Here is a 21,675-nt window from a genome sequence, read left to right on the forward strand (position 1 = left end):
ATCCAAAATCTGGCCACACTTCACCCTCACTTGGATACACACTTAAGTATAGATGGAGAACGCCATTTTTTATTCAAAGTCTGTATGAGAGAGTGGTGGGTAGAAGTTGTTGGCAAGAAACAGCGAGCTCTGATCGATGGAGCGTTTTGTCTGCTGGCATTTGAAGACAAAACAGCTTGATCGGTTTTATTGTGTGGACTGATCCAATTTATATAACCAGTCAGACTAGTCGATTAATCGAAACGACTAATTTTCCTCCAAAAAAATCAAATCGACCATTTCATTTAAGTTAATTTTATTTTGACAACAACAAACTGTATGTCATCGTATAATGCAGCACAAAACAAAATGTAAACAAAGGCTCAAATATTAAAGTGCAAAACTGTCGGTTTAAACTAGCAACTCCAACGTGATATATAAAATAAATAAATAAAAAAGAGGGCTTATAAGTTGAGTCAGCAGTCCAACTCAAAAAGATATCAAAGTTTCTATTTATCCCCTTATCAAAATAAAAAAGTTAGGTCTGCATATTAAACAAAGTGCAACATGTTTAAAGTATAGGAAACAATGGTGTCCAGCTCAAAATCCGACTCAAACGTCAGTTAGACATGTGTGTTGTCATCTATATATACAGTCTATGGTTGTAATGTAAGAATGTCAGCATGTCCACATGTTCTGGACTCTTTTTTTAAAATTATTGTATCATGTACCTGTTTTTCCTAACTATTTTAGAATCAGTTTTTCTGATGGAAAATAAAAAGAAGAAATTACAGTATTGTTTTGATTTAGTACAAGTTGGTTATGTCTTGACTAATGCAAGCAATTCAAAGCCTGGCAGTGGCGGTTGGAACCTGTACTTAGACAAACTTTATTAGGGTTATTATTTTTACATTATTTTGTTCTTATAGCTTATTATTAATTAACTATTTAAATATACCCAGGCACTGATATAAGTCTATTTTTATTTTATCTGGGATGTTTATGTCCTCCTATTATGAAGCACTTTCTAAATGTGTTTGGAAAAGTGTTATATATTATCACTATTATTATTATTATTATTATTATTATTATTATTATTATTATTATTAATAATAATAATACTAATTTCAATTATGGGAGAAAAGCAAAGATTAAGATCTGTACAGTAGCATAAAAGAGTGGCAGAATTTTTTTGGATGAGAAAAGTTAAGACAAGAAAACTTAATTGATCCACACCCTGGGGAAATTCAGTTGTTACAGCAGCAGGTGCATGAGGTAGACAAGAGAATACAAATATTAAAACAAAGGCAGTATAATAAAAATGAATGCTGTTTATGTGCATTATTTACACCTTTCACTGTAGTGGTTTGTATAGAAATGTTATAAAGTGCAGTGGCACAGGATGATAGCATGAGCGAGTAGAAAAAAAACATTTGTACATAAATATGAGGTCATATTGTGATGTGCAGATGAAACAAATGTGCAAAAAGTGATTTCCCCTTAGAAATAGTGCCAATAGTATGAGTAGACAAACAGTGCATTCTTTTTTATTTTATTTAGATCATGTTGATATGTAGCCTATACATGAAGCTGAGATGCAGAAGAAACCTATTATTATTATGACGCTACTGTGTGATACAGTTAAAGGTAGAAACTGGCCACAGATGAGCAGTTCCAGTTTGTCTGTGTCAGTCGGATCTGAAGTAAGCACACAGAAATCCTATGACGTCAGCATTACCTCTTATTACATCTTCCTCCAATCCCATTGGCTACGGCGTCGACAGTGGGGGCGTGTTCGTCTGCTTCGCTCCTGTTGTGATTGGCTGCAGCATGGGCGCGTCACCCGCCTGGCGTGGCCTCAGCAGACGTATATGACGCGTGTGATTGGCCGTGGACCTGTCACTCAGCGGAGTTAAGGAAGGGGCTGCAGAGCGCTGCCAGGATGAAGCACTACGAGGTGAGTCGTGTGAATGAAACTCTAACCCGTCGGTGGAGCCAGACTCTGATCAGCCTCCATGATTCCGAGTGTGTGTGGTTCGCGTATAAACACGAGTGGAGCCGGAGCGGAGCTGTGAACGCGCACAGGAACGCGCACGCTGCTGCACCACCGCCGGACACGAGCTGCTTCCTGTCACCGGCCCGCCGAGGCCGCTCGTCCACGAGCATAAGCTGTGAGGAGTTAGCTCATGTCAGGTTGAGAGCTGAAGGGATAAAGCCTCGTCGTGTGTTTCAGAAGATCTCCACGCCTGGGAGATAAATAGCTGACGGTTATCAGCTCTACCGCCCCCTCTGGCTGGAATGAGTTACTGCGCTTCTTATCTTGTTATTACCCAATAATGCAGGTGAACAGTCAAGTGAGTGCGACTTCTCAGCGTGATAAATCAGACCACGTGGTTAGGGTTGATTTAAAAAAATATATATTATTACAACGTGGTCAATATTAAAAAAAAGGCTTGCGAGAGGGAAGTCGTAATATTACCAGTATCAAGTCATAACTGAGAAAAGTTGTTTTGGTCATTAGCCAAATATCCACAAAAGAAGCAATTCCCTCGTCTGTGTGGTTCCTTCTTCAGAATAAACCCACTATCTTTCACCATCTGTCCAAAGTCCTGATACTTATGATAATGTGGTTCTGATGTGACAAAGGATTAAGTATTGTGTTATTTGTGAAACTTACTCTAAAGTATGACTTAACAAGATGCATCCAGGTTCCTCATTTTAAGTAATAAAATCAGACTGATCTCCCCCATCTTACATGAACCAAAGACTCAATTTATTTATTATTCTCATATTAGTATGACTTGAATCTCATATTGCGCCATTTTCCCTGTAACATTACAACGTTATTCTCAAAATCTCAGATATTTTCCTCTTTAAGTGGAACTAAAACTCTGCCATACACTCCTCAAGGGATAAAAAGGGAAAATAAGTGTATTTCCCTATTGCTACTTACCCATTGCACTGCTGCTAGAACTTAAAGTGTGTGTACATGTGAACAAGTGGAGTTTCTCGAGCAAATAAAACCCATCAGACAGGATCTGAAGCAGTCTGACAGAAACTGAGGAAACCAGTGGCTGCTCCGGTTCCCCTTCTTTCTGTCAACAGTAACCTATGAGGGACAAAACCACATTTTAACAATGAGATGCACTGAGCTCATTTTCTCATACATTTAATAGCAACACTGATTTAAAAATATAATTTAATTCAGATAAGAAATATCTTTATTTGATAACACGTAAATAAATCGAAAGACATCAGTTGGTTTGATCACAATCTTACTTGTTTTTCACACTCTACGTTCCACTTATCATTCAGTCCTTGTACAGGTCACAACCTCAGGCCACTCCTGCAACTCTTGCCCTCTGCTCGACTCACCTCTTCACAGCCGTCCTCAGTTATCACTTCCTAAACCCATGGCAATGGCCTAAGCTGCATTTCAAAACGACTCACCTGCACAGTGACTGGACTCTTTTACGAAGCTACAATGTGATATTCAGGTCTATATGTGTGTACACTATTGGAACCAGTGTCACACTGAAATGTGTGGCTCCACAATGGAGTTAACATAGAGGTCAAGCAAGTTTTGGAGGCAGCTATCAAAATACAGAATCTGACCATGGTACAAAGTTTTGCAGCTATAACACAGCTCGTTTAACATCACAAATGTGATGCCAAATCAGATAAGTCATATTGTCTCACTAACAACTCAAAAAACAAACTTCCCCGAGGACTTGTTGACATTATAAACTGACTTGGGTGAAAATTTCACAAATCTTTTAAATAATTTCATATTTTTTAGAATTCAACTTAATTTGTTACAATTACCCATACTGCAGTTTTTTATATTGAGAATAGCCTACTCTTCCAAAAAATATGCTGGACCATGACCATTTCTCTGTAACCTATAATAAGTGAAATAATCCAAATTTGCAAATTTCCCCATTGTATGACTAATAAAGTGTGATCTTATCTAATGTGGCCGGTCACAGTTGGAGTCCAAACAAAAACTTCAATCTTCACCAGCCATATCTCTCACTTAATTAAGATCTGAGAAACATATCATTTTGATTTCATGGGTTTCTCATGTGACCTAATCGGCACAATACTTTTGATTTAACATATCTGATGAGTTCATTTTTCATGCATTTGATTTTTTTTATCAAATCAATTTTAACTTTATAGCACACCTTTGGGTTATAGTCTTTCCTTTCCTTTTACAGGGCACACAACACCAAGCTAAAGTTAAACAGAAATATATGGTCAAACTGAATTAAATTATTGATTAAATTATACTTTTTAAGTTGCAATCCTCACAATGTCTTGCAACAAAAATCAAATAGCAAGTGTTTTTCATTTGGTCACTTTACCAGTTTATTCTTCGTTTCATTACATTAACACCAGATAGCACCAGAGAGCTGAATCAGCTCAACAGCAATCTGCTCTCACACCGACTTCCTCACTACAGTACAATATACAGTTTGTGTGCAGGTTGTTAATCTTTCTGAACACAAAAATCTTTAGATTCAAGAATGCCCTCCTACCTTGAGAGGTGCAGGAAAATTAATGGAAAAGAAGTCGTCCAGCGTCGTATTCAAAGTTTACTTCTCCCAGATTCACTCTGACCCATGTGTCCATTATGGTGAAAGACTGTCACTGCCAAGCAGAGGCTTTATATAGATGAGAAGGGGGAGGTACAGTGGCAGTGGGTATGCCTGGCATACAGGAAAGTGAGATGGGGTTATTTCCCTGAAGTCTCAACAGCAGTGTTGGGTTTCTTGCTCACTTTAGGCATCACTACATGCACTGTATAAAATCCCTTCTGAAACGACAAAATAAAAAAAATTATAGCGACCAATTTTGTTGTGCATTTGAGGCCACAAATATGAATCACCAGAACTTTTTTATCGTTTACTTTTACTGTCGGGGATTTTTAACGCCTACAGAGAAACATCCAAATTTGTGGCAGTTTCCTGTCCAGGTTCAATGACTACGTTTATATGGCAGAGAGAGCCTCAAGATGGCTGTGGCTCAAAAGAGGGGAGCCATGGCGTCATGGTAGCTAGCTAGTCATCTGGACACAAGCTGGGGTCTGATCAGCCCCGGCTGGGTCACCTGGAGGAGGGCGTATGATGTTGAAAGACCCGAAACGTCCAATGATTCCAGGAACATCACTGAAGATGTGTCCAGATTAGGCATCAGTAGATGTATGTACACAGTTTACATGTTTTCTGTCTAGTTGAGCAAAAGCTAAAATCCCTTTTTTACTTAATTTATTTTGTTTACACCCAGGAGATGTGATGTCAAGCAGTTGGTAACTGTTGTTAATTGATGTTGCTAAATGAAGCGAAAGACTCCAATAGGATGTTATAATGGGATTAAGATGTATACATATCTACAAAATGAATCTAAGGTCAGAAAACTACACAAGTCTTATACGATAATTCTAAGTATGACCTTATTCTGGTTAAGGTAATCATTAAAATGCTGTTTACATGTCAGTTTCATGTTCAGCCTTGATCGGTTAGTATTATAATATTTATGTTCATGTGAAAAACGTTCAGGTCTGTAGATTCATCGGTTAAAGTGCATGAAATAATGTGAAGCCTAAACTCAAGGGCCAAGCTTAGGTTAAGCCTAAAGCTTTGACACTTGTGACTTTGCCAAAGGGGAATTTCCTGAGTTAATCCCTCCGAGTCCTGAGTGTTTATCATCCCTCTGTGGCAGGATAGAGCAACCCCCTGTGTGTGCGCATGCTTGTGTGTGCTTGGTCGCTCAGGTGTCTTAGAACAGGTGCCCTAGTAACACACAGATTGAGTGACGGTATAGTGTGATCAACATTGGGCCCATGACATGACTACATAGGTGTAGATGGGCGGCGGCTGCTTATGCAGAGTTAGCAGTAGACCTTTATGTTTAGCTGGAAGAGCAAGACAGGGGGTCAAACTAGGAAAGAGGGGCGGCTCTCTGTCATAATAACTCTCCACCATCTTCCCACTTAGCCAGGAGTTGAGAGGTATCAGAGGTCGTCACTTGTCTTTTTTTAGGGGAGGGGTTGTGTTTCAAAACCAAGTCTGGTGCTGCTCTTGGCTCGAGAAGTTTCCTTCACCCGATTATAGGCGCACTGGTCTATTGTGGACGCTTTGCCAGGGGGATACTGGGCATTCCTATGTTTGCAACTGTGCACACACACATATGTGGTTTATGTCTGCACTCTGGGTGGGGGCGGGCGAGTGGTAGTTAAATAAAGCAGCACGCCAGAAGAGAAGGAATGAAAGAGGGAGGGAGAGTGAGAGAATGACAGAGAGGAGAAAGAAGAGGGAGGGGATGGGGTGCAGATTTATTTCCACAGCTGAGTGCTGCGCCGCTCCTCTCAGGCTCGACGTGGATCTGTGATAGACAGCTGAGAGGAGGCAAGTGAAAACAGAACTGAGGGGGAAGAGTGAGGGGAAGAAGGGAATATACTTAGGTGCAGGAGGAGGATTGAGGACATGGATGCCCTAGCACTAGAAGCCACCAGTGGCAAAAAGACAACTAACGGGCCGCTAGTGGCGGTGGCTCCGCTGTCGGCTCAAGCCGCGGTCAAACGCAAACCTGCCAAAAAAGCTAAAAAGGCTGTTGTTTTTTTTGAGGTGGAGATACTGGACGCCAGGACCAAGGACAAGCTCTGCTTCCTGGACAAGGTAAGAACATATCCTTTTTTTTCCATTTTATGTGTGACATTTAATCTTGATACAACTGGACTAACATCCTTTTTGCCAGATGACTTTTTAATAACAGCTTGTGTGTGCCTGTGTTTCACTGAACAGAACAGGTGAAACACGCTGTTCTTACTCTACTGTAAATCGTCTGTGTGTGTGTATGAGAGTCAGGCGTTTTCTAGACCATAGAGGTGCTGTGGCCATCGCTTTCAGCGGGTGTGTTGCCCTGTGAGAGTATGAGACCATTCCAGCCAACACTGCTGGGTGCAGTTCTCTGGGCAGGCGGTGGACAGACGCGCACAGGACAAAATATCACAAACAACTGTTCAAGCGTCCACACTGATGAGATAGCCCTGCAACAAGTGATGCATTTGTAAAGGTTTACGCCTCCCTGTGACTGTGTTGGCACTTCGACTCCATGTAGACATCATACTAGACCAGGGGTCACCAACACGGTGCCCGCGGGCACCTGGTCGCCCGCAGGGACCCCGCGAGTCGCCCGCAAGTCATGCTCTAAATTTAAAAAAAAAAAAAAAAAATCTAAAAAAAACAAAAAAATAGTTAAATTTGAAATTTAAAAAATAGTCAAACCGCCATCTCACTCTATGCCAGTGATTCTCAAACAGCTAGGGCGCGCGACCGGGAGGGGGACATGTATGTGTGTGTGTGTGTGTGTGTGTCCAGACAGCACACACACAGGCCCCGGGGCTCCGCCCCCAATCATTTCGCTCAGAGCAGTGATTCTCAAACTGTGTGGGGCGCGCGACCGTTAGGAGGAAATGTGAGGCGCAACTTATATTAGAACCGAACTAATGTTTTGACGTCTGCATCTCTTTAACGGCGGAGCAGTAAACAAATCGCGGCCCGCGGCTTCAGCCCTTCTGCAGCGGCTCCCTGTACAGTGACGTGCACGTCGCGCACACACTCAGGCCCCGGGGCTCCGCCCCGCCCCCACCCACTCACTCAGAGACACACACAGTGGAGAGCATCGTTCACGTGAAGCAGCCGGTTAGGGACAAACAAGAGACAGTGTTCAAAAACCAAGTTGAAAAGAAAGTACGATGAAACCTGTCTTGCTCTTGGGTTCACAGTCAATGTGGTAGGACATGAGGAGAGACTAGTGTGTATTTTATGTCTGAAAACTCTATGAGACCAAACAAATTAAGAAGACACTAAGAAACATTACACCCTGTTACATGCATGTGTTCTTTTTGGTTGAGCTTTATCATCTTGTAACAAAGTGCTTATAAGTGGTTATTTGGTTATTTATCTACTTTTGAAAAAGAACAGACTGATGGAGGCATGTAGTGATAAATGTCACCAAAAGTACTTCAATTAAGTTGAATTTAAGCAAAGTTGAAAGAGTTTAACAGAAATAAATGTTGCATGTATTAATATATCTGTTTCCTACAATCATTGTTGTGGAAATCATTGTTAATAATTATTTCGAGGAATAATTAACATTAACTTGATCAGACAGTCTCTTCACATAAATTATTAATAATATTAAAAGGTGATCTGTGCAACTCTGTTATTCAGGACGTTTGTATCAAACAAGCAGTGGTGTATACTATATACTATATAAGTACTTGAAAGCCATACTTGAGTAAAAGTTCAGATATCTTACTTGAAAGTGACTCCGGTAAAAGTAAAAGTCACCCGTCAGAAAATGACTTGAGTAAAAGTCTTAGAGTTGCTCATATTAAATGTACTTAAGTATCAAAAGTTTCTGGTGTTGAAATGTACTTAAGTATCAAAAGTAAAAGTACAAGTACCAAAATTAAAAATGCTAAGTGCTTTTTATAGTAGGCCTATACAGACACAAAACAACCCAAAATTGTTCAGTTCAGGATTTATTTCAACTGACTGAAAAATTATAACAACACTATATATTGTATAATTTTACAAATTTTGAATCCGAGATGCTGAGGTTAAAAAAGTATTGGACAAGTGCATCTGAACTTCTAGAGACAACAAAGAATCAACACAACAGAATAAACAAGTGCCTCTTGATTCTACCTAAGAACACTAGACCTGCCACTAATAGACCAAATTAACCTTTTGTGTCTATTAGCTGTATTGTGTAACTGCCTGGATGTTTACCTGCCTGTATATCTGCCCGCCAGCTTGTCCACGCATCTACATGTAAGCCTGTTTATTTATCATTAGACTATCTTCACTGAATGGGCCTGCGGTTGTGTTTGCATTTGTTTCCAGCAGGGTGACAATACACCTGTAGGGTATCTTGTCTGTAGGGACGACAAAGTGAAGACACAACCCTGCTTGAAGTTGTACACATTAGCCAGTTTGTACAATACATATATAAAGACTCAACAGCTTCTAAGTTGTGATGAGTCAGCACAAAGGGCGACTAAGGATTGGAATTGGTAATATATAGATATATAATATCTTTGCAAAAATTATATTGGCATTATAGTGAGTGGAAAACTGGGCCTGATTACCCAGGGTTCCATTTGGCGAGGTCCATTAAAAAACCTGAATTGTGTGCGTGAATATGCAGTAGTCCACGACACAGTGTTTGTTTTTGGTTGTGTTGGCTGAAAGTTGTTTTTGCGTTTGCTTATATAATTGGTTGTGTTGTTTGTTTTTCCATCTCGACTTGTTTTTAATCTGTTTGTTTTGTTTACGTGGATGTGTAAGACTAAGTAGACACGGCCAACCAATGATAGTCTATTTGCCAACCGTTTTTGTTTAAACCAAATACTTCCAATATTTTCTTTAAGAAAAGTTAACCACTTGCTGCTTCGAGCTATGTATTTATGTGCAGATGTTGACTAAAGACTGAACCGAGCTCCTGCAGGAGCAAGAGAGCGAGAGAGAGGTGCGCCGTGCGTAAAGGTGCACGTTGCGCCAACCTCCGCTGCTCAAGTAACGAGCCAGTTTTGAGAATGTAAGAAGTACAAAGTACAGATATTTGTGCTCAAATGTAGCGAGTTAAAAGTCGTCAGGAAAATAAATACTCAAGTAAAGTACAGATATGTGAAAAATCTACTTAAGTACAGTAACAAAGTATTTCTACTTTGTTACTTCCCACCACTGGAAACAAGTAGCCCTTCGTACTACTCAGTACCTTCGAAGTAGCTCTCAGTCTAAAAAAGGTTGGTGACCCCTGTACTAGACACTAGCCTCAGCCTATGGCCTCACAGCTGCAGATGTTCTTTGTGACACCAACGCATCTCCTACAGAAAAAAAGTTTGTTTTACATATAATTCATGATATTGAAGGATTTGAGGTATTGTATCTCGTTCTAGATGAGCAACATGAGAGGTTTTCACCTGTTGAAGCAGTATAGAAAGTAGGACTAGAAACAATTATATCTTTATATATGAGGTATTTACAGAAAATCCTATTGTCCCTAGTGTCTTCTCATATGTTACAGTCACCGTGGTGCCTGTTGTCCTGCCTCTCTCGCTGTGGCCTTCAGCAGCTGGTTGAGTCTGTTCCAGAACCCTGGACTGCAATCTGTGGTTTAAATAAGGTGTGATGCAGAAATCTGTAAAAAGGAGCTGTGAAGGAATCTCCTCATTTATTATCCACCAGAAACCAACCAGAAACATAGGAACTGGAAAGATTCCTGCTTTTGAAAAGTAGCCACGTGTCTGTTAGTTGACGGTCTCTGGACATGTTTGTCGTATAGTACATTTTCTGTCAATCTTAGCATGTAGTTCATTTCTTGTTTGGTGTAACAGAAAGAAAAGTCTGATTCTATATTGCATTATTATAGTTATCTTTGTCCTCAAAGAAAAATTGTGAAGATAGATATACTAGAGAGAGTGTGTTTTTTGTGACTTAACACTGGGAGCCAAGTCAAAACTGGAGATTGTTTAACGTTGTAGATGGTTCCGGCTGGAAGCAGTTCTCAGTAAATACTTTTAATTTCTTTCCCTTTTCAGGTCGTAGAGCATATACTGTAGTTGTGGTGTTTGAAAGGGAAGTGTGGTGATATATTTACTTCCACCAAGGAGGATATGTTTTCCCCCTGTCTGTTGGATTTTGTTGTTTAACAGCAGGATTACACAAATTATAGACGTATCCAGGAATATTTCCTTTCTTTAATGTGTGGTTTGCAACATTTTCATCTGTTGAACAGTAGTAGTAATAGTAATTGATGGATCTTTATAGGAAAGAATATTAGCCGTATATTAGGTGTGTGCAATTTGGTATGGCTTGATTGAATTTAAGCGGGCTGCTAGGCAGTTATAGAGCAAAAAGTATTGCACTTCAGTATATAGCCAGTGTGATGTTGACTAATGGATTTAAGTTGTGTTTACAGTCGGGACTAAAGGGTATCACTGTTGTATTTGACACATTTATTTTCAGAGGCTGTTTAAGCCTATTGTTTAATAAGATATTTTCAAAGTGATTAATTCTCGTCCAATTTATTGAGTCAGTCAGTGCTGCAGCAGTAAGGGTGGTTTAGTTTGATGTTGGTGTGAGGTCCGCTGGTGTATAGAATTTCATTAGCGTTAGTTTACAGTGGTGTTATCAGGGCTGCTGCACAAGACCCCAAAAGTACAAGTTGCTATCCTTACAGGATTATACCAGGTTGTCGGCTTAGCAGAGTTTCCATGGTGAAGGCATGTACATAATTAACACCTTTGGAGTGGCAGTTCACAGATATGACAAAGATAGGTCTGGACCTTTATTTTGGGGGGTGGGGGAGTCACAGAGAGGTGCTTTCTTAGTGATGTAATGCTGCTGAAAACGGCACGTGGTCTCCAGGAGGACGTGAACAGAAGCCAGGTCACGCACAGTGCGACATTACTTTAGCCCGCAGCTGATGGATCATACAGACTTTGAAGAAAATCACCGTAACAGAAACGCTTTAGGAGTTAAACTGGAAAACAATGATAGAATGTATATGAATGAATATTAATGATTTTTATAATTTCTTATTCTGTCATGAGAGTTAAAAGAATGTATATGTGCAATTGTGCATTTGTGTGTGTGTGTGTATGATAGATTTATATATATTATATATTATTCGGGTAGAGGTTTCACACTAACATCCTGGTGGAGGCCATTTGAAAAACATATTTACTGCCAGAATGTTTGGCGAAACCTGCCACTGAAGTCGTAAACCTCACCGACCTCAGAGAAACTTGATGCTGATGCCAGAGCTGTTAAAACGTGGTCATGTGCAGGTGGTGTTTTTATTTAGTAATCGTTTGACAACTATCAGTTTCCATTCGCTGCAGTTCACCAACATGCAGAGACACCGTTAGAACATGGTGAAGGAAGTCATGATCTCCCTGTTTGCACATTTTTAAGTTCATTTTTTACCTGAATGAAATGAAAAGATATTTGCAAATCTTGCATTGGAGTTTTTGCTTAGTCTTTAATTATAGAGCAGCTGCAATTATGTTTAGTAGAGTCCAGTGCAGACATGCAAATATAACTCATGAATCAGTACAGTACTAAAAGTGAATAAACCATTGATATGGACAATACTAGTCAGCATTGATATAAAGAAATGTACGATTTGAAAAGATAAGGCATTTGGGAGCTCTTCATGTTTCTGTGTTGTTGTCACAGTGTTTATATTTGGGGTCGTTAGCCTGGGAGAAGGTTGTGTACTTTGGCTGTGCGTGTGTGCGTGTGCGTGTGCGTGTGCGTGTGCGTGTGCGTGTGTGTGTGTGTGTGTGTTAGTATGTCATAGGCTACCTTTGGGTACAAATCAGAACTAAAATCAATTAACTGGGGAACTGTTAACTTTAAGTTCAGTGACTTAGCTTATGTTTAGCCAAGTGTTCTCCCGGAAATGAATGCAACATATGTAATGCTCCAAAAAGTGACCCTAGCTGTGTGAGCGTGTGTGTGTGAGCGAGGTTCTCTGAAACCCTAATACCAGCTGTTAAATAGCCCACGTCCATGGGATGTGTGGGCACAGCCAGGGCTAAATTTACCACTAATCACCATCATAAATGGAAAACAGGATTATTATCTTTTCCTTTGTGAGTGTGTGTGTGTATACTGTTCTCGTGCATGTCTCGCGACTTATTTATTGTGTTATTTGCAGGTCGAGCCAAATGCCACTATTGGGGAGATCAAGTCTATGTTCCACAAGAGCCGTGAGTGACATCTCTGTGCAAACGACTAAAGCCTCATAAATCAGATTTATGGAAATCATCAAACAGCACATAGAAACACTGACTTTCTGTCCTGTGTCGTTATTATGTGTCTGTTTTCAGATCCTCAGTGGTACCCAGCCAGACAGTCCATCCGCCTCGATGCCAGTAAGTCAACAGTGTGACAGTTTATCACAATGGTTAAAGTTAATGTAGATCAATTTGTATTTTCTCTCAAATCAACACATGATTTAAAGTGGATCTCAATAGAGTGAACGTGTGTGTTTTCCAGAGGGGAAGTCTCTGAAGGACGAGGATGTTCTGCAGCATCTTCCTGTGGGAACCACGGCAACCTTCTACTTCCGAGACCTGGGAGCTCAGATCAGCTGGGTCACGGTGGGTACGACACTCAGTACGTCCAAACAGACAAAGTCACACACAGCAGAGTACGAGTGGGATCAAGCAGAGCTATACTGAGATATCCCACTGGGAAAAACTGGAGAGGGGGGCAGAAGGTTCCTCCTGACCCTGAGGTTAACTTGCCACAGTGAAGTTCACTCTTACAGGAGAGCCGTGTAGGGGAGAGACCTCATCAGCAGAGGCTTTTCTTAATGTAGCTTTCTAACACCTCAACAGACCAAGATATAATCATTTCACAAGAGGCTCAATGGAATGAATCACTCCAGTCTTAACCTCTGACTTACCCTGTCCTTCCGTCTTTCTTTTTTCAGGTCTTTCTGACGGAGTACACTGGTCCTCTGGTCATCTACCTGATGTTCTACTTCAGGGTTCCTTTGATCTATGCAGCCAAATATGATTTTACCACCAGCAAACATTGGGTCGTACAGTGAGTGTCTCCAACACAATGAAACACACATTGGCTTACACTGCCCAGTGTCTGTACATTGATCCGTTTGATGCCAGAATATTAACACTGACTGCTACATAATGATTGATACTTTCTTTCAAATGGGTAAAATCTTGTGCATCCCATCGATTGATTCCGATCCTGCTGACTCTGCTCAATCTCCTGCTCTCTCTCACTCTCTCGCTTGAGCACACACACACACACATGCTATCAGTCTCTGTTAAAGCAACATGAACACATGACCAACATGCTTGTTCCCATAGAGAGCAGGGAAGTGAGATCCGATCACAAGTTGTCACAGGAGACACATTCAGGACACATTTTAATGTGGACAGGCGCACTCAGTTTAGTCAGGACCACTTTCATGCACATTAATGTGATTTCAATAATGAATGCATTAAGTTACACCCCCCTGCCCCTCCACATGTATACGTAGAGAGCCTAAGGAAGGGACAGTACACCTCCCTACCCATGAGCCTTCATGGCTCCCCAGCACGGAACACATGACATCGAAGAAGTCAGGGGCGCTGGGGTGGAGGTGGGTCGTGAAGTATCTTTGGAGGAGTTGGCAGCAAATGTTTGAATAGAGGACACAATATGAGCTTTGAATGCATAGGAGGGGATCAGCTGATGTGAGCTGGCACAGAGATCTGCTGCTGTCAGCCATGACGTGCTGGATTGTGTCTAAACTATGTTCAATCACTGACCACATGTGAGTGTGTGTCTCAAGATGGATGTTAATACCAGGTCTGAACGAGGCTTTTGTCTCCTGTTTAAGTTAGCACCCACTTTCTTGCAGAAATGTGTTAAAGTTAGGTAATAAATAAACATTTATCCCAAAATATTAACTTCTCGCATTTTCATGTCAAATTGGAAATTGTCCTGAAAACACATCTAGACAGAGCTCTTGAAATTGATTGATTGACTTGATTGTCAGTGCCTTGTTCTCAATAGCAGGAACCATCCTCTCTTTAATAACTGCAGCAGGGCTCACACAAGTGTCTCTTCTTTGTTCCCTCAGTCTCGCCTGCATGTGTCACTCCTTCCACTACGTCAAGAGACTTCTGGAGACGCTGTTTGTCCACCGCTTCTCTCACGGGACGATGCCGTTACGCAACATCTTTAAGGTGAGATACACAATCTGGTTGGAGCGTTGCCACGTGTTAATGTGCTGTAGATTGTGTGAAAAGTGAATAATCAACTGTTTATGGTTTGACAAAGTGTATCTCTGCCACTACAAGGACGTCTCAGTGACAACGCTCCTGTCATGTCTTCTGTTTCAGAACTGTACATACTACTGGGGCTTCGCGGCATGGATGGCCTACTACATCAACCACCCGCTCTACACGCCGCCCAGTGAGTGTGCGTGTCCCCCACTCGTGCAGACACAACAATCACACATGCAGTGGCATTGTCTAGCTGTAGCTCCTTTGGACCATCACTGACAGTATGTTATTGTGTCTTGTTGCAGTCTACGGGGAGCAACAGATAAGACTGGCAGTCATCATATTTTTGGTAAGAATCTGTGATGTATCTTGTGTCATTACATTTTTCTTTACTTATTTGGTTGCTGCTTTATATGAGTTTTATCTGCATTAGAAAGGTTGGTTTGCGTAGTCACTTTGACATAGAGGTGGGCTGGGATAGGACTGAGAGGCATTGAGAAGGGTTTTTACAAGGACAGGAGAGAAGCATTTGTGTTGGTGTTAAAATTCTTGGCTTGTCAAAGTACCATAAATCTCAACACAATACTCTCACGGACACTGGACTCTTGGATTTTGATCTCTTTACCTTTTTTTTCTTGAGGACAAAAAGCCTCTACAGTGATGGCTCTCAGGTGTATGAAATGGGGTTTGTAGACTCAGGCCCTTACTTTAAAAAAGTATATATCTTGTTATCCACACTACCATCATGCAATATGAATTCACTAATGAGTCTATGAATGTTTTCTGTCTCAGTTCTGTCAGATCGGCAACTTTTCCATTCACATCGCTCTCCGGAACCTCCGTCCACCAGGTATTTTTGTATTTCTTACATTGTGTATTCAAAACATCATAAAGCTATGGTAAATAATCCATATCAAATCTGTTTGTATCAAATATGTTTAAATGCCTTTAAATCAAATCCTCTGAAACCATAATTTCCCATTTTAAGTATTTATCTTTAACATATAATATCATAGCTCATGAAGGGAGTGTCATCATTGGACAGTGTTTTACTGTTGATATTAGGCCAAACTCTAACCATGATTGGATGGATTTGAAAACAATTTTGACAATCCGTTTCTTTTCCTTCTTTCTTTATCCAGGATCTAAGACCAGGAAGATTCCTTATCCAACCAAGAACCCCTTCACCTGGATCTTCCTGCTGGTCTCCTGCCCCAACTATACCTATGAGGTAATGTGATTTATTTGTTATGGCAGCTGATTGTAGTTAGCCTTCTAAAAAAGTACAGCTTTAAGTCTCAGGAAATGATTGTCCCATTTCTATAATTGTATCCTCAGGACATTTGTGTGTTCTATGATTTACCACTGAAAGTAGCATGTTATAGCTGCAGCTGCCGCCCTCTGCTGGTCAGTCTGTGTCTAACGCCCCCCTCCTCCTGTTGCAGCTGGGCTCCTGGCTTGGCTTCACCATCATGACGCAGTGTCTGCCGGTGGCCTTCTTCTTTTTGGTGGGGTTCATCCAGATGACCGTCTGGGCCAAGGGGAAGCACCGCAGCTACCTGAAGGAGTTCCGCGACTACCCTCCCCTCCGCTCACCCATCGTGCCCTTCGTCCTGTAGAGGACTTTTCCTTTAACCCTTCCTCAACCCATCCAGCCCTCCCTAGTCATAGGAGTCCAGTACCCTCAACATTAACGGACAGGATGCACCTCCTCTCTTCTTTCATCCAAAGTTTCCACCAGAACTTCATGGATGACCGACGGAATCCATCCCTGTCATCCTCCTTAATTTCCTCCCGACCCATATGTTCTTTCTGCCTTCCTGTTCTACATCCCTGTCGTGTTATATGACAATATAAAACACTACACTTGCACTGTTTTTTTGACCGCTAACAAACTCATTCTGATTGGTCGGCTGGCTTATGTGCTTTCGCTCTCAAGCTACCCAGTGTTCACTGACAGACGTGCTGCGAGACGTCGTCCTGCTCTTACATCATCTGATACTGTTGTCTTGGGGCTGATTCTGCATCTAGTGAAATTCAGTAAATTTTGTTCAGTTTTGATATCTATTGCTCTAAATTTTAGACCATGACAGCATTTAATTTTGTTGATGTCTGAAGTAATTTATTAAAAAACAATAAACCCAAATGATGTTGTGTTGCTCTATTAGTGTTTTAAAAAAAGCTTGAATTTTTACAAAGCTTTCGCTTTTGTGGACAGTTTTACACCAAGATGAATTTCAACAGTGTCCAATCCTAACCAATGAGTTATAAGGCAATAAAAATACAGATGAAAATACCATTTTCAGATTCACCTTAATATATATGAAGATTGATGAAATAAATCTTTTGCCAAACTTGACATTGCCCATCTATACTGGTGAAGATAATCTTCATTCAATGAATCCTGAACCAGGGAATTTGTATTTAGTTTAATTTAATTTAAATGTTTCAGTTCCATTTGAACAAAAAATGTATCACTTGTCTTTGGACTCCTGGAAGAAATAATTAACTTAAAATCTCTTCCCCTTTGTACAACCAAAGATCAGAGAACCTCCTCCTCTTGCCTTCTGAACAAGTGTTTTGATGTCATTACTGGATGTTTCCACAGTATTCAGACCACGGGTCGTGAAGATTAATCAGTTTTGTTTATTGTGAACAGCGTATATACAAAGAAGAATTGGAGGATGTACTGATTATGCGGCTTCAGCCTGGGCCTCGACTCTCTTCTTCCTCAGCTGGAGCCTCCTCTCCCTCTCATACTCCTTCATACGCATCACATAGCTTTAGGCAGAAAAAACACAGGGAACATGGTTAGTGGCAAAGGTGAGTGTATATCATCACATCGGATTAAGTCAAGCTGTTACAGGTGATTTAAGATCTTGAATATTAACCGTAGTTACTGCTGATTTAATCTTCAACTTTTTTCACTTTTCACAGCTGTAAAGAGGCCAATGTCTCGAAGGTCTTTATTGACTGGTTGTTTTTAAGGTGCTCAGAAAAATAGAAATCTGAATTTCTACAAAACCAACCAAACATTGTAGCCTACACTTTGTTAAATAAAATGTGTGGTATGATCAAAGGCTCTTGGGAAAGCTACTAGGTAGACCCTGTGGTTTGAGCTTTGGCATCTTGAGCATAAAACAGCTTCATCATACGGACAAATTCAAAGGAAACCCAACCTAAAAATGTGTCTACTGTAAAAACTTACTCCTGGTGTTCACAGTAGTCCCAGTCATGCCTCTCGTGCTTACAGGCCAGGAAGTTGGGCCAGTTGTCTCTCTTGCACTTCATCAGTTTCAGGAGATGATGGGCACAGTAGTCCCTCTGCTCCAAAGGCAGCTGGGCCAAGTTCATCTGCTCCTGGCTCGCTAGCATTTCTGGCAAAAGAATAAATATTTGCTTTCAGTCATTATTCAGTGTACAAGTCCCTGAAGTGACTAACTGGGTGGTTGTGAGTCTAAAGGAATGACTTAAATCCTGTGCGGGGGGGGGGGACGACTTTGTACAATCTTCATTACACAGCACATACAGATTAAAGAAGTAGAATTACTAAATGTTCTTACTCTTTAACAAACATTTTAGAACTGAACATGACTTTTATAGAAACATTGGCTTTACTAGCCCTCTCAAAGCACTTTTATAGAACATAATCAATCAAACTAAATTGTACATGGTCCCATGTATGGTTTGAAAGTTTGACATTTATAAAGTTGGCCCACAGAGACTGACTTTGGGCTGGGTGATATGGCCAAAAGAAAGAAAATCTCCATCAGTCGATATCAATAATTATCAATATAAATGTTAGAATACTATTTATTTTACATTTACAGATTTTTGCTCCGAGTGAAGGTTGGTGGTTTCAAACTCTTCTTTATGAGCAAAGAATGAAAAAATACCAGACAGTAAAACAATTTACAAATCTAAGGTCGACCAATAATGTGTTACACCTCTTCACTGTGCTCACACACTATTATATTGATATATATTCAGGACATACAAGTCCTATAGATTTATGTCCAGTGAATGACTCTTATCTTTCTGTTCAAATATAGATTCCAACTGAATAATTGTTACTTACTAAAACTACCCCTCCAGCATGACATGTAAAGCATTTAGGAGATATATATTTTACATTTGAACACATCTGGGTTTTAGAAAAGCATAAATATACTGCAGACATTTATTTTATGGGCACCTCTGGAAGGATTTGGCAGTAAATGGTGATTAAAAAAAAGGACTATAATTTTGGTGTAAAACCTCTACAACTTAATGTGTTGGTTTATTACATTTTCATATAGGTCAGACGCCACCTTAAAGGTTCAGTGTGTGGAATTTAGTGACATCTAGTGGTGACGTTTCATGTTGCAGCAAAATACCCCTCACCTCACTCTCCCCTTCCAAACTTGACAGATACCCTGTGGTAGCTGTCATTTGGCATAAAACAATGAAAAACATGGCGACCTCCGTAGAGAGGAAACGCTCCTTATTTAATATGAAGTATCTTAATATAAAAGGGCCAGTATAGGCTAAAGAAAACAACAATTAGCAAACATTTTGATGAAAGACAAGTGAAAACATCACTAGGATTATTTTGACATTCAATTTATGCCAATAGATTCCTTTCACCTAAATCTCACACACTGAACCTTTGACTCTGTGCTCTGAAATAACTGGGTCTATAAGCTCAACAGTTATATATGCACATGTGAAAACTAGAGTCTGATTTGTGACAAATTCATAACTTGTCATTAGCATGTCTCTCATGTCTTGGGGATCATTTCAAACTAAAGGCAACGCAATCCACAGGAGTCAGTTACCCAATAACATTAACATAGACTATAGGATTGGATTCACCTTTTATATAAGTGTGTCGGGATCAAGGGTGGAAGTCAAGTTGAGGTAAAAACACAGAACAGGTCGACCACACTTCTCCAACACCAGTTAGCTGCTAACTAGCACCCAGCAAGCTAGGGTTAACTTGTAATGAGCTAAACTAGCTTGGCTAATAATGACGTAAACAGTGAGCCAGGTTACTGTAAACACGTCATAAGATGGAGGTAGAAGAAACTCTGAGCTGGACCCCAATGACAGACCTCTCTCTTTCCGCTCATCGAAGCCGAGCTGCGGGTCGAACTCGTACTTCTTCGCCGGGTCCGGCTCGGTGTCCGTCTCGGAGATGTACCGTCTGGCCAGGTGAGCTCCCATTATTGGCACCTGCGATGTTTCACACAAGATACGGTCAAATGTAAGTGTCTGGGCTGTCCCTGCTCGGTGCTAAGCTAACATTTAACGAAGTGTTTCAGCTATCTGCCATTCGGTCACCTCCACAAGCTCCTTGCTCCCAACTTCCGCCCTACACCGGAAATAAACAGCTGAGAGGTGCTTCAGAGAAACCACTTCCCTCTGGGGTCGGACAAATGACAAAGGTTCCGCTGGCCCACGGCTGGTGTCCTTTCAATTATGGTTAAAGATATCAAAGTAAAAAATACTGTATATAAAGATACAAAGTTATAAAGACTGTATACAAGCATAAAAAGATATAAAGACTGTATACAAAGATACAACGGTATAAAGAGCAGCACACCACTAAGCTTGTGCAATCCTGTTTTTAGCACCTGAGAAATATTTTAAAAAAATGCAATCCTTTGGATTATTGTAACAGCCTTTTTACCTGCCTGAGCCATACAAAACATACTTTTATCAGAGAGCCTTTCCTTCTTAACTATCTTTAGAACTGTCTTCATTTCACATCGCACTGTTATTTATACAGTAATTTATTGTACCTGCTTTCTTCTAAACCTGATGTTTTATGACCTGTCTGTTTTTAACTTTCTGCCGTTGTAAAGCACTTTGTAACATGTTTTTTGAAAACTGCTATATAAATAAAGATTATCATTATTTTTTATGATTATGATTATTATAAATACTTTATGTAAAGATACAATGGTATACAGACTGTATATAAAGATACAAAGGTATAATTAATGTATATAAAGATAGAAAGGTATAAAGACTGTATATAAAGATACAAATCTATAAGGTAAAAATACTGTATATGGTAATATAAAGGTTTGTAAAAAGTCTATGTTTATGGATAATGACAAATGATCGATTCAGCTATCGACTCACATACAGTGGTGCCAACACTAGTACATACACAGTAAATAAAGATATTCAGTCTAGAGTGTAAGCCATGTAAATTGTATTGAGCTTTATTAGGGCCCGAGCACAGACATCAAAGGTGTCTGGTGAGACCCTATTGAAATTGTAAGGATTATTATTATTATTATTATTATTATTATTCAGGCAAATGAATTGGCTTTTTGAGGGCTTTAACATGCTCAACTTCTTACTAAAATTTGCAGAAAGTTGGAAAGTGGTGAAAATTTACGTATTCTGAAGGAATTTTCAATGGGCGTCGCAAAATGGGTCAACGGTGCCCCCCGAGACCACCCGAGACCCCTCGATACACAGGTGTATTTTTATTTGTCACTCATAGGTCCATCATCAGTACCACACCAAATTACACACACTGATAGATTCCCTTAATATGCTTTATTTTTTTCATCTAGATCCATGAACTTTTACCCAGGAAAATTGTAAAAAATGTCAAAAGATAGCACCATCTCGCAAAGCTCAAGTGAATGAAACAGGATTCCTGGATCCACCCCCTGATCCTGAAACCCAGACCAAAATCTACTGGGTTCTTCACTGACCCACATCACATCCTTCCACAAAGTTTCGTTGTTATCCGTCCAGCAGTATTTGCGTAATCCTGCTTAATAACAAACAGAGAGCAGATGAAATCATAACTTCTTTCGCTGAGGTAATAAACATTAAAATTCAGCCAAGTATTCACTTTTTTTTCAACACAG

The 21,675-nt window shown here is 40.3% G+C and overlaps 2 protein-coding genes across 4 annotated transcripts; one reads left to right on the top strand and one right to left on the bottom strand.

Annotated features, from left to right (window-relative positions):
* The first annotated feature begins 1,850 nt into the window (after positions 1–1,850).
* Positions 1,851–16,946, top strand: tecrb (trans-2,3-enoyl-CoA reductase b). 3 transcript variants are annotated; one of them, XM_061082413.1, is made up of 12 exons: positions 1,851–1,936; positions 6,609–6,659; positions 12,718–12,769; positions 12,890–12,934; positions 13,059–13,162; positions 13,498–13,613; positions 14,656–14,761; positions 14,918–14,996; positions 15,106–15,149; positions 15,593–15,650; positions 15,943–16,031; positions 16,246–16,946. In XM_061082413.1, exons 1-12 carry the CDS (start codon positions 1,922–1,924, stop codon positions 16,417–16,419), a joined length of 933 nt encoding a protein of 310 aa, XP_060938396.1. In that variant the 5' UTR covers positions 1,851–1,921; the 3' UTR covers positions 16,420–16,946. The 3 variants fall into 3 exon arrangements, with proteins under 3 accessions (XP_060938396.1, XP_060938405.1, XP_060938389.1); XM_061082422.1 differs by having other exon boundaries at positions 14,918–14,990; XM_061082406.1 differs by lacking the exon at positions 1,851–1,936 and having other exon boundaries at positions 6,453–6,659; positions 14,918–14,990.
* A 480-nt stretch (positions 16,947–17,426) lies between these two features.
* Positions 17,427–20,164, bottom strand: ndufb7 (NADH:ubiquinone oxidoreductase subunit B7). The gene is made up of 4 exons (XM_061090150.1): positions 20,123–20,164; positions 19,894–20,014; positions 18,009–18,177; positions 17,427–17,581 (listed from the first exon to the last, which is right to left on the bottom strand). The coding sequence occupies exons 2-4, from the start codon at positions 20,003–20,005 to the stop codon at positions 17,494–17,496; spliced, it is 369 nt and encodes a 122-aa protein (XP_060946133.1). The 5' UTR covers positions 20,006–20,014; positions 20,123–20,164; the 3' UTR covers positions 17,427–17,493.
* Between the last annotated feature and the right edge of the window lie 1,511 nt (positions 20,165–21,675).

This window comes from Limanda limanda, chromosome 2, assembly GCF_963576545.1.
Source record: "Limanda limanda chromosome 2, fLimLim1.1, whole genome shotgun sequence".
NCBI classification, from domain to species: Eukaryota; Metazoa; Chordata; class Actinopteri; order Pleuronectiformes; family Pleuronectidae; genus Limanda; species Limanda limanda.

What these genes read in the sequence shown, in the direction of transcription:
- tecrb (XM_061082406.1), top strand. Translation starts at nt 6,468, where the DNA reads ATGGATGCCCTAGCACTAGAAGCCACCAGTGGCAAAAAGACAACTAAC. An exon ending in AGCTCTGCTTCCTGGACAAG is followed by an intron (nt 6,660 to 12,717) that starts GTAAGAACATAT and finishes TGTTATTTGCAG; the next exon opens with GTCGAGCCAAATGCCACTAT. An exon ending in TGGCAGTCATCATATTTTTG is followed by an intron (nt 15,150 to 15,592) that starts GTAAGAATCTGT and finishes TTTCTGTCTCAG; the next exon opens with TTCTGTCAGATCGGCAACTT.
- ndufb7 (XM_061090150.1), bottom strand. Translation starts at nt 20,005, where the DNA reads ATGGGAGCTCACCTGGCCAGACGGTACATCTCCGAGACGGACACCGAG. An exon ending in CGATGAGCGGAAAGAGAGAG is followed by an intron (nt 18,178 to 19,893) that starts GTCTGTCATTGG and finishes TTCTTTTGCCAG; the next exon opens with AAATGCTAGCGAGCCAGGAG. An exon ending in GACTACTGTGAACACCAGGA is followed by an intron (nt 17,582 to 18,008) that starts GTAAGTTTTTAC and finishes TTCTGCCTAAAG; the next exon opens with CTATGTGATGCGTATGAAGG.